Source organism: Coenobita brevimanus, chromosome 95, assembly GCF_032717465.1.
Source record: "Coenobita brevimanus isolate Jiangsu-jjx chromosome 95, ASM3271746v2, whole genome shotgun sequence".
Lineage (NCBI taxonomy): Eukaryota > Metazoa > Arthropoda > Malacostraca > Decapoda > Coenobitidae > Coenobita > Coenobita brevimanus.
In genome coordinates this window covers 26,758,350-26,771,400 of record NC_137048.1, presented here as the reverse complement: position 1 = coordinate 26,771,400, position 13,051 = coordinate 26,758,350, and the positions used below count along the sequence as shown (strand labels likewise).

The 13,051-nt window shown below is 39.4% G+C and overlaps 1 protein-coding gene across 1 annotated transcript in view; it reads right to left on the bottom strand.

The window, feature by feature from the left end:
• Positions 1–13,051, bottom strand: part of LOC145413262 (uncharacterized) — a 142,891-nt gene that overhangs the window by 41,894 nt on the left and 87,946 nt on the right. The window contains exon 15 of the mRNA XM_080282991.1: positions 5,967–6,011. Coding sequence (XP_080139117.1) covers positions 5,967–6,011 — 45 coding nt within the window. The remainder of the gene's footprint in view (positions 1–5,966; positions 6,012–13,051) is intronic.

Sequence of the window (13,051 nt, the reverse complement as noted above, 5' to 3'; positions counted from 1 at the left end):
AGTTACACCTCAAGCTAACCTCATACTCTACACTCATAGTCACATTACTAATACACAAATATAAAACACTAGGATATGTAAAAAGTATATAATATGACTATGGACATGCTGCAGCAAGAAATTAATGCATTATAACGTTGAAAATAAAACAAAAACGTTAACAACGGCCATCCCAGGCCTCATGCATTGGGTGTTTGCATGTGTCTATGTCTGTGCCTGCGTGTTTGGATGTGTCTATGTCTGTGTTTTTCAGTGTGTGTGTGTGTGTGTGTGTGTGTGTGTGTGTGTGTGTGTGTGTGTGTGTGTGTGTGTGTGTGTGTGTGTGTGTGTGTGTGTGTGTGTGTGTGTGCACAAAGCAGTGCACCCAACACAGATGGCCTGAGGTGACCGCTGTTAACGTTTTTGTTTTACTGTCAACATCATAATGCATTAATTTCTTGCTGCAACATGTTGATAGTTCTATTCTTTTAACAATATCCTAATGTTCTTTGTTTGTAATAGTAGTGGGCCCAAGAACGTTACGTATGAAATCAGCTTGAGATGTAACTGCTAGTTAAGAATGACGGGGATGGGGTGGGGGGTTGGGTAGGGGTATGGGGGATGGTCGGAAGCTGGGGTAGTTGTGGGTGGAGCTCGTTTTGTCTCCCCCTCCTCTCTTCCCTGGGTATTCTGAGGTAGGAAGGGGGCACCCCTGGGCAGATATTAGTGAGCGTGAGTGTACCTGTACTGTATCTTACCTGCACTGTATCTATCTATCTATCTATCTATTGCCAGACACCATTATCCCATAAGGGGTGGCCATTTGACTTTGAGTTATTTGTTTTGCGGGGAGGAGCACTAACCCTCCACCAACCCACTTGCTGACACGTAGGAAGCATGTATTGTTTGGTTAAATGGTTACCACCCAGCGTTGTAAATGGTTTCTTGGCTTACAGGAAACCATTTGGCTTGTCACTCAATGTAAATCCACCTGTAAATAATGAAAAGCAATAAGAAGCTATAGGAAAGATGGGAGAAATAGGAAGAGAGGAGGGCAGGAACAGAAAAAGAATGATAAAGGCTAAGGAATAAGTAGGCAGCACTTCATCAAGTGAGTGGATGATAGTCGCCACCACCTACCACTCACTAATACTGAATAATGCACTTTATGAAATAAAGTCCCAAGTTTGGTAGTACTTCACTTGTTTGACCTCCCAGAAAATTTCAAAGAGTAACATTCGATTATCCAGAAAATTCCATATCCGGAATGGAAGAATTCCCATGCATTCCGGTTAATCAAGCTTTTTCCTGTGTATATATATATAATAATAGGTAATAGTGCTCCATAAAGTATTTTTGTTCTTACAGGTGACATCCGACTGAATTGTTACATGACACATCACACTGACTTCCGCCAATAGTGAGGCATCAGTACAATACAGGGGTGACCAGTCTTTGATCCACTGGCATGCCGTATATAGAGCTGCATGTCACACATAAGATACAATTAATGCAGGTGAGGCAGCAGGGTCCTACAGTATATCAAATATGACCCACTTAGAATGGATGTGATGCCTGTGAAAGGAGGAAAGGACCAAAATGATAGTTCCCCTTTAGACCAGGGTCATGTCAGGAAGTGGCCAGAGACACCAAGGACGACCTAACATGATGAAGCAGAAAGGAACTGGTCTGTGAGAGTCCCACATCTTGCTTGCTATGTCCCACATTCAGCTGTGACTACTGAGGAACACCAAGGGAGTCTCATAGTTGACTGTCAAGGAGGCCAAGACAAAGATAAGCCACATGGGGCAACACTTCAACCAGCATCCAAAAGATTACCAAAACATTGGAAACAAACATGCCTGTTTCCCCAGCTGACACAGGTAAGAAGAAATTCCTCAGGGCAGACCAAAGCCCTAGGAAAGCGTATACAACTTTACTCTCATAGGAACAATGCAAGAAAAACCTGGAATGAAAAAAAAAAAAATCCAGGAATAGAGCAAAAGAAAACAACAAGGAAGAAAGCTTGCACATGAGAAGAAGGACAAGAAAAGCAACTCCATGGGATTGTAAGCAAAAGTGCTGGCAGGCTGTCCCAGAAACAAGTTAAACTAACCATAAAAATGCTTTAACCTATAAAAGAAGCTCCGAAGTTTCACGTGGGCAATTCCACAAAACAATCAATACCACAATGCTAAAAAACACAGGGACAGCCACAAACAATGGCAGACAGATGCTGCAGTTGTACAAAGATGGCTTTGTAAATTACAAATGATCTGCATGCAGTGCTAGCAGAATGAAGCTTTGCTGTATTCACACATCATCCTCTGAGTAGGTCCATGTGGTAAGTGATGTCTCATCAAAGTATTTCTTCAAAAATGTTTTTCTCTGCCAAGCAAATCAAGTTCCTGGGAGTCTATTCTTGGTATGGCATGTGGGATAAGTGGCATTTGAGGCATTATACCCAAGAGGCCATTGGTTCTGTTTACTTGTAGTAAGTCCACTTTGTTCAGGCTCTCTTGTGTTGTGGCACTTCATTCTTCCAGTCTAAAAGGTTGTAATTCAGAAAAGTTAAGCATTAAGCATGCCTATGAGGTACTGCAGAAAAGTCAGAGCACTGTATAATCATGTTTGCTGTACACACAAATTCTCATTATTATTGCACAGTCAGTCCTCTATATTAACAGGCTTGCCATTTGCAGTTTTGGTTATTAACATGTTAATAATTATGAAAAAATACAACTGCATAAAATATATTTTCCAATTATTAACATACTGGTGTTAATTATTTCAAAATATTATTTAAGCACATATATTCTAAAACCGTTTTGGGGCACTACAAGGGGGTTTAGGGAGCCACATACTGAAATTTAGACTGTATGGGTTATTTCTAGGGGGTGCCAATTGCTGTATTTGTTGAGTTTCACCACACGTGGGAAAGACTGTAACACATCCCTTGTGAATATAGAGGCCTGACTATGTACTATGCAATACAGTATTACCAAATACCGTATCTTTTACTTTCAGTACCTCAGCCATACTCTGTAAATATTGCATAATGAAAGTGTATGTTTTATGCATTAAAATGCTACATGGAACATATTAGCATGAAATAAAATGACGTAATTCATCAATGTTTACCACTGTTGCATATCTGGATCTTACTACTGCAACTGATCCAACATTATGCTAACTTAAGGCCTGGTCCCACAGGTGTTTTATCCCAGTTGAAAATTACCGCCCTGGGTCACCAACACCATTCAGAGGCAAACTCATTGAGACATAGAGAACTATGATCCTATTCATCTTGTGTTGCAACACCAGCTTTCAAGGTGTCCCCTGGTGCTCCACCTGTGATATTTTTCTGGCTGTGGAGGAATTATTCACATTCTGTATATGGATATATTCATTACTTTAAAATGTGTAGAGTGGCAGGGGTAATATGCGCTGTCCTAAACTTTGTAGGCAGTACTGTAAAAAGACAGTTTTGAAGCCTCTTGTCTGACATCAATAAAACCTTCTAAAATGTTGCCTTGGAATTAAATATTGATATAGTCAATAGTTCAGAATACATAAATTCACACAACCAATTAGTTATTGAGAGGTAGGCAATATGAAGTCATAAGAGGGAATTACAGAAAAACAAAGGTCGGCTGGCAGGTTTGATGAACAAGGAAGGCCTTGTACCATGGTCTAGTCAGGTCACACTGCAAATCACCACTTCATCAACACTTCCTTTCTTTCTCCTTTTGTTTATTTTTCTGTACAGTATGTCTAAGAGTACTGTATGACATAAATTGACATGTGCTCATCCATTTCAGTGCTGTTCTTGTATGTTCATGTAGCTGAGGATTCAGAGTTGTTGCACTATGCAAGTATGACTTGGTCTCAACACTGAATCAAATAGATGAGCTTACACGGTATAAAACTTGGCTTTACTCTGTGACTTGGCTGAACTTTAAATAATTAAAACTGACTGCAAATTCCCTCAAAATCAGCATGGCAATTTACCACCAGTGATTCTCAGTCAAGGCAAGTGCCCATGTGACCATTCCTTTTCTACTATATCTCTATCAAAACCTAAAGAAAGAGGACTTACTATATATTCACAGTATGTTCTTGCCACACAAAACACATTTTGGGAGTATTAGGCTTATTCTTAACATATTACTAGCATATCATAGGAACATGGAATATTTCTGTTGTCTGTAAAGGTATACATACACCTTGTGAACTATTAGAAATGGTTAGTTATAAGAGATTATACCGCTAGACAAAGGGTTGCAAAGCAGAGACTCCAAACCAATAAGCAGAAGCAGAGGAATACATACATTCATGCAGGTGGTGAGGGGGTAGTCTTCCTAGGATAGCACCTGTGAGCTGCGCCACGTGCCAAACTTTACAGGGCAAGACAAGGCTGAGGTCAGTGTTATGTCATGGAGCATAATTCTCTAACTTCCACTCCTGCTCCGTTTTACGTCAAAATGTAAAGTTCGGGGCTTGTGAGGATCAGGGATTAGCATAGGAATGTAGTCAAGTTCTCTAGAGTACATAGTAAGATCAAACTGCAATGTAATACCAGACAAGCACAAAGCAGTTCAATACATAACTTTATGACTGTGAAGGCAGTATAGCCCACACACAAAAGTTGACACATTTTGTGCCATGACTTGTATTACATACAGTTACATAAATTTATCAAAAACTGCATGAGTTATCTCATACGTATCCATTTCTTACTAAGCAAAGGAGAACAGTTATTGTACTGAAACCACAAATGTATAGGTACTAGTAAAAAAAAAAACATCAATACAGAACAGTATACATCTTACACTAAACAGTCATTATCTACACACGCACACCCGCACACACCTCTCTGGGACTATACTGTACTAAAAATTTTTGCACAAGCACATAACTACGAAAACATTCTATGAGAATAAAACTAACATTTTTAGCAACTAAGTGTATTATACACTGTATGAGGTACTACAATATCTACTGGACCTTAGCATTCACTACCTTTTTTTCTTTTTTTCTTTCTAAATTATAAAATTTAAGAAGCCAGAAAAGATACTCTATTAATGGCTTTCAACTGCTTTCTAACATCAGCAAACTATGCATACAATGCTATGTGTAAACCCTTGTGACACAAGCTCTATGAGCTTTTCTCAACTGAAACAAGGTCACTAACTATACTCTCCAATGATAATCAAAATCTTTCACCAAGAATTGAAGAATGACTATTAATACTGTAAAATATGAAACTGAATCAGTTATCCTGTCACAATACAGTAATTAAAACATGAGAATTCCTACTAGTCTAACTCCAAAACCACAATGATAATTAAATCAGCTGACACACTCACTTCCTAATATCTTTCACCTGCACTCCACACTATCCTAAAGTAAGAAAAAGTAATAATCATCCATCACATCATATAATATCATACAGAGGGATTCTTTCTCACTACCTTTACTTAGGCTGTCATCACACTAATCTCCAGTTGCCCAGCTTCTGTTCTTTGGTCTGATGAAGAAGAAACATCTCTATCAAATATCCTTCACAAAACTGCTATAACGTAAACTTCACATGGCTTGTCACTGCCATGCAAACTTCAGAAATTCCCCTTTCTTCTGTGTTCCATATCCTGTTGCGCCTATTATAGTAGCTATATAAACTGTGACATTCACTTCAATTACTAAGCTTCGATGATCCTTTGTCTTATTCAGCTGAAATTCAAAGACTATAAGTTGGAGGTGAGCGTACCAATGCATGTTGCCCTCCAACAGTGCTGGATGCAATAATGATGCTTAAGAAACTGCCAATTTTTAGCATATTAATAATGTATTGCTACTGCTATCTGTTTACATCTAAATACTGTATGACTGTAAGTCAAGCATTTATGGTAAGAACTACTGAACTCATTTATTTATTCAAATTGGTAATATCTGTAGTTTTTACATACAATATAGGGTATTGATACCTTTGAAGGAAGTGTTGGAAATACATAAACCTTTTTCTGCATGGGCTGAACAAGGAGTCAGCAGAGTGGGTTATGTGGGTGCAGCAGAGGCAGAAAAAGGAAGAAAGCAGGAGAGGACAAGTTTGTTAGTAAAGCAGCAGAGGCCATCATAGGAACTCCCCTTACTTGCCCCTCAGACTTAACCATTAGTAATCTATATACCGTAAGTGGGTTGCATCAGAAAAGACAACTGCATTCATATGAGATAAAGACGTATGCTCTCTCCAAGTAATATTCATTGTATCAAATGGCATAATCTCATTGCTGTGTCTCTAAAAATTCACCCTATACTCCTACTTTTTCATCATTAACTTGAAATATTGGGAGTATAAGCAGCTGATAAAATGTTTAAACCATAATACTGTACTGCTTATGAGAAAACAAAAATCTTAACACCCTACATTCAGAGGTGGTCATTCTGTACATAGCAGTTTAGTCAAAGAAATGTGCTCCCAGTGTGCTTCATACGCAACTGGTACTGTGTTAAATAAATGTGCAGTGCTGTGGTATTGAATAAGTCAGGTTCATCTGCATTACACTGAGTATAAATAGTACCTTGGTCATTTCCAATGAGCATGTGCTGTAGCAAGCTTAACAAATACCTTCCTTGTATTAATAACCAGTGCCAAGAAAATGTACTGCATACACTCACACCAATGTACAAGCAAGTACCATAATGCAAGTCTTACTCATCTCCACTTTCATTGCCTGATTATATAGCATACTGCTGAACAGACATTATGAAGCTTTGCTGCAAAAGCTAAAGCAATCAGATGCAAGACACACAGTGTGAAGTGAACTCCACAGTTACTAACTTCTGCTATCCACTCCTGATTGTTGAAAAGTAAATATGCATGGTAAGTCAATATTAAGAAAACAGGAAAGGGTTATAAGCAGATTAGGAGGGAAACTGTAGTTAAATAGGTTATTTAATGTCACAAAATGGTTGTGACAGTCAGATATATATATATATATATATATATATATATATATATATATATATATATATATATATATATATATATGTATATATATAATGAGGAACATTAAGGAATGTACTGTATGAGAACATGGAATGTTAATGAAAATGCCTGTGAATATTAGTGTGGAACAAGAACTTAGTCAACAGAGAGGAATTTTGTAATGTAATATGCTGGTGAAAGAGCTGCTAAGGTTACTTAATGTCACAAAAGGGTTGTAACAGTCAGATATATATATATATATATAATGAGGAACATTAAGGAATGTACTGTATGAGAACATAGAATGTTTATGAAAATGCCTGTGAATATTAGTGTGGAACAAGAACTTAGTCAACAGAGAGGAATTTTGTAATGTAATATGCTGGTGAAAGAGCTGCTAAGGTAAGTAACAAAGTACAAAAATATAAAATGCATTGTATCACGATAAGGAAGCATGAGACTTTACTATAAGACCATCACACTTGGAAGTTTGTTGGAAAGACTGCAAAACCAAAATACAGAAATGTATTATATTTCTGAGACTGAAGGGTCTATCTTCCTCAGAAAAAAATACACCAAACACAGACAGTTGGTAAGCATGACATCTGTTTAATCATAAATACAGAGGCCTGGGTGTGTAACTCAATTTGCATTGCTCCAAAGGTGTGACATCATCATCATCATCATCATGAACATCATCATCATCATAAGCATTTTCATCATCATCAAAAACAAAAATACAGGTATCACCAAAACTCAAATACTCATTGAATTTAATGAGGTGGCTAGGATCAAGAAATAATAAAAGAGCACAACAACAGATAGCATCAACAGCATGCCTAATGAAAAGTGATATAATGTTCTTCACTAATTATTAAAAGCTTCTAAAACTTCCAGTTCCACCCCAAAGACTACACAGTACCATTATCACACACCATCATCTCAGTTACTTTCATTACACCAATGAAGAAAAGCCATTCTGTCATCAGTCACATCAAAAAAGGAATGTTATTCTGTTCATGTGGAACTCCTTACATACATAATCATTTACAGCTATCGTTTGTCAGTTCTTCTGTTTCCTCACCATCCATTCCATGCCATCTCACACTTTCATATTTCATATCAAGCTATCTTCTTTGACTTGTACACCTCCTCCTACCACTAAACTTAACAATATTCCTGGTACACCATTTTACAACCTTAGTCTTATCTGCGTTCTGTAAAAGATCATACATTACCATCTACTCTTTTGTCAGCAGATTTCCTAACCTCACTCCATGACATATCTAACTACAATACTGCCCTGTAATTTTATCCCAATTAGTGAAAACAGCCCTCATATCATGTATTTCAAAGTAGTCCCATCTCCAGTGTTCTCTCTATTCATGCTACACTAATGCCTTACATATCCATACAACGAAGTGGGTTCTGACATGTTCATTTATGCACTCCTCTTGCAGCTTCTGCATTTTACTCAATTTTTTGGTGGTAGGTGGTGGCAACCATTATCCATTCACTTGATGCAGTGAAGTCTACGTCTCCCTTCACCTTTATTACTCTACCTCTGTGCTTGCCCTCCTTTCTTTCTATTATTCCCTTTCATTCTTGTCACTTTTTTATTACTCCTCTTTTCCATTTCAGGCAGCTCCACACAAGCTAATGGTTTTCTGTAATCTAGGAAGCTATTTAAAACACTGGGTGACAACCACGTAACCAGATAACAGGACTATGCAGAGCCTGTTATTGTGCCCCTGTTAACTGGGTGGAGAGATAGAAATGCACCATCCATCCAGGAACAAAACCTTCAAACTTATCCCCATTCCTCACTGTTGCAAGGCACTGTCAACCACGAAGCAACAACAGTTAGCCATATCGGACAGCCCTGCAGGGGCAGTTGCTTGCCTGCGGTTCGTGGGTTTGCTCGGCCAGGCAAACTGGAGTTGATCAACAACAACAACAACTTGATTTTCTGTTTGGTGCCACAGCCCTCATAGCATCAGCGAATCTGCTTCCTTGATCCATTCTGATTTTCATCTTTTTATATTTCCCTCTCCATACCATTGCTATGTCAAGGAAAATAAACTTTTCCACCAGTTTAAGTGCTTGTCCATCCACATAAACATTACGCAGTAGTGTGAATTATCTTCTCTTTTAACAACTACAGTAAAAGTCCTCTCATTCGGCATCTTCGGGACCAAGCAGGTGCCGAAAGAGCAGAAACTGCCGGATGACTGGGAAAACCAGCCAGAAAGTTTCTAGTAACCTTGGTTGGTCACCCCAATGAAATCACAATGTCTAGCAAGTATTACTGGTCAACCCTAAGCACTAAATATTTAAAAAGCAACTTATCTATCTATCTACCTATCTGTTGCCAGATGTCTTAATCCCATAAGGGGTGGCCACAAACAAACCGCCTCCATGTCGCCCTGTCCCCAGCCATTTCACTGCCCTGCTACCAGCTCACACCCCCCTCTCTCATATACCTCTCCACTCCATCCCTTCATCTCATCCTTGGCCTCCCCCTCCCTCTCCCCCCCTCCAACTTACTCACATACACTCTCCTCATTAGTCTCTCACTCTCCATCCTCTCCACATGGCCAAACCACCTCAATGTGTTTCTCCTAATGCTTCCTATCACATCCATATCTGCATCACAACGATCCTTCACTTCCTCATTTGTCAATCTGTCTCTCCATGTGACTCCACATGCTCCTCTCAAATAACTCATTTCCACAGCTCTCACTCTTGATTTCTGTTCGTCCAACAAGGTCCAAGTTTCACTTCCATACCTGACAGCTGGTATCACAATACTGTCATGTAGTAACTTTTTCACTTCCATGCTCACTTCCCAGTTTTTTATCACTGCTTTCAAGGAACCAGCAACCTTTCTTCCTTGTTGTACCCTTTCAAGCACTTCACCCTCCAAACTTCCATCCTTACTCATCACACTACCCAAGTACAGTACTTAAACGCATTCACATTTTCCACTTCCTCCTCATCCAACCTCAATGTACATTCACTGACTTCACCTCTCTCGAAGACCATAACTTTACTCCTCCCTACATTCAACTTTAGATACTGTTTCTTACATACTCTTGCAAACTCATCCACCAAGCCTTGCAGCTCCCTTTCATCTTCACTTAACAACACAGTATCATCCGCAAACAACAGTACAGTGAGCTTCCAAACACTGCCCTCTCTCATTAGGGTCGCTCCAACATTCACTGCCCTACCTTGTATCTCTTTTATAACCCCAACCATATACAGACTGAACAACCATGGAGACATGACACATCCCTTTTTCAATCCAACCATCAAGTACAAAAATTCACTCAGTTCACTATCCACACGTACTGCAGCCTTAGCACCCTCATACATACTCATCACGGCATTCAACAATTTCCCATCTACTCCATATATTCTTAATACTTTCCACAATCCTTGTCTATCCACCCAGTCATATGCTTTCTCCAAATCCATGAAGGCCACATACAACCTTCCCTTCTCTAGAAACTTTTCCACTAAAGATCTAAGAATGAATATCTGATCTACACAACCTCTTCCCTTCCAAAAACCTCCCAGTTCTTCTTCAACTAATTCCCCTGTTATTTCCCTAACTCTGTCAGTAAGTATCCTACCATATACTTTTCCTATTACACTAAGAAGACAAATGCCCCATGATTACCACATACTTCTTTTTCCCCTTATCCTTTGTACAGGGGAATAATTATACATGACTTCCAATCATCTGGGACTCTACCTTCCTCCCAGGCCAATCTGCACATCTTCCACATTCATTTTACTACTATCTCTCCTTCATGCTTCAACATTTCACCACACACTCCATCAATTCCTGGGGCTTTCCCCATTTCAACTTTCTTCACTGCTTCCACAGCTTCCATCCTACTGATTTCTACCTCTCTTTTCACATTCCTCTGTCTCCCAGCCATTCCCCAGCCACTTATACTCGCATTACTTTCCTTCTCTATGTTCAACAATTTGTTAAAAGTGTTCTCTCCATCTACTAATTTTTTCTCCCTTCTCCACTAGTAATCTACCATTTTTATCTTTCACTCCCCAACTAACTTCTTTGGCACTTTGTCTAACCCTCTTTACCTCTTTCCAGAACATTTTCTTACATTCCCTACACTTTAGAGTCAAGATCCTTCCAAATTCCTCATCCACTCTCTTCTTACTCTCTCTTACTAATCTTTTCACATCTCTCTTCTTCTCTACATACAACTCTCTCTTCTGTCTCTCAACTTTTTCCACACCCGTTTCTCATCCACTCATTATTGTGCCACAGCCTCTCTCACCTCTTCATTCCACCATGCTGTTCCCTGCATCCCCTTTCATCTTCTCTTCACCTCACACACCACCTTACATGCTGCACAGATTTCTTCTGTGAATATCTCGCACACACCTTCCACATCCCCCACCTGTTCCAATCCATATTTACCCAATCGCTCCTCCATTTCCCTCTTATATTCCGCCCATTTTTCATCGTCTTGTAACCTTTCCACCCTCCTTGTATGAGCTACTTCCTCCTGACCTTCCCTTTTTCTCTTTCTCCATTTCCTTTGGACACTGATTCTGACCACCACCAAGTGGTGGTCAGAGAGTCCACTCCCCCAACATCTTTATACTCTTGCATCCATTATACACCTTCTCATCCTGTCATCCATCCATCCATCCATCATCCAATCCTACATTGCCCCATGAGAAGCGCAGGAGCCCGGGACTAGGCAGTTGGTCCCGACATTTAAGATGAGAGTGAAATCACATTCATAATCAATCACTGCCTTCCATCCATTCAGTTCACCATCCACCCTTCTCATCACTCGCCACGTATACCTGTGGATCATTTTGTGCCTGAAGAGGGTATTGGCTATCACCAACCCCCTCCTCGCACAAATGTCCACTAAAGCACTGCCATTCTCATCCATCTCTGCAGGCACACCCCACTCACCAACTACTCCATCCACCTTCACATTCACTACTTTTCCATTCATATCTCCAATAAAAAACACTCTCTCATTCCTTTCAAACTTTTCCATGCACACTTCTATATTTGTCCAGAACTCTTCTCTCACTCTGCTTGCATGATCTTGTGTTGGTGCATATACGCATTCAATTGCCCACATTTGTACTCCAACTTTCAGTCTTTCCCATACAATCCTTGAGCCACCTGATCCATACTCTCTTATATTCTCCTTCCATCTGTTACTCACAACAATACACACTCCTTCTTTTGCCCTCTCATTCTCACCTACTCCCGCGCATATACCCCATCCATACTCCCATTCTCTTACACTCTCACCTCACCATTTAGTTTCATTTAATCCACATACATCTACTTTCACACCCTCAAGCTCCTGAACAATCTCTCTCTCTTTCACCTCACCATTTGCATCCCTTACATACTGTGCAGCTCTCCGTACCACCATACCTATTTAACGTATTTAATGATACAATACACATGAACTTACCTTGACCTAGGTGTATATACATATGTACACCATAAAATAGCACGACAAAGTTTCCAAACTTTTGAAAGGTCCCGTTTACAAAGCCAGACACTCTTGTGTCATGATGACTGATGGCACATACAATGCTGGCAAGCAGAAATCTTCAAAAGTGCTAAGCTAAACTTTAAAACACACTAAGCTATAGGTGAACTGTTCAATTTTTCGCACTAACTTGGACTTCAAAATGCACTAAATATAGAAGAAAATCTAATATTTACTGTTACTAAATTATTATGAAAAGTGCTAGATCTAGCACCAACAGTGTCAAATTGGCAACCATGGGCACACGGGTACCAAAGTCGCGCCAATGACCCCACTGAGGATATCTGATCGGCTCAGCAGATGGGAAAAAGCAGAGAACTTTTGTAATGGGACTATTTATCAAAACCGACAAAAGACTGTAAGGCCAGATGCCAAAATAGAGGACTTTTACTGTATCACTTTATTATTCTCTACAGTAAATCATTTTCACTCATTAAAAAAAAAAAAAAAAAAAAAAAAAAAAAAAAAAAAAATCTGAACCAATGTCCAAAACACCTAGCTCACTGTATGAAAG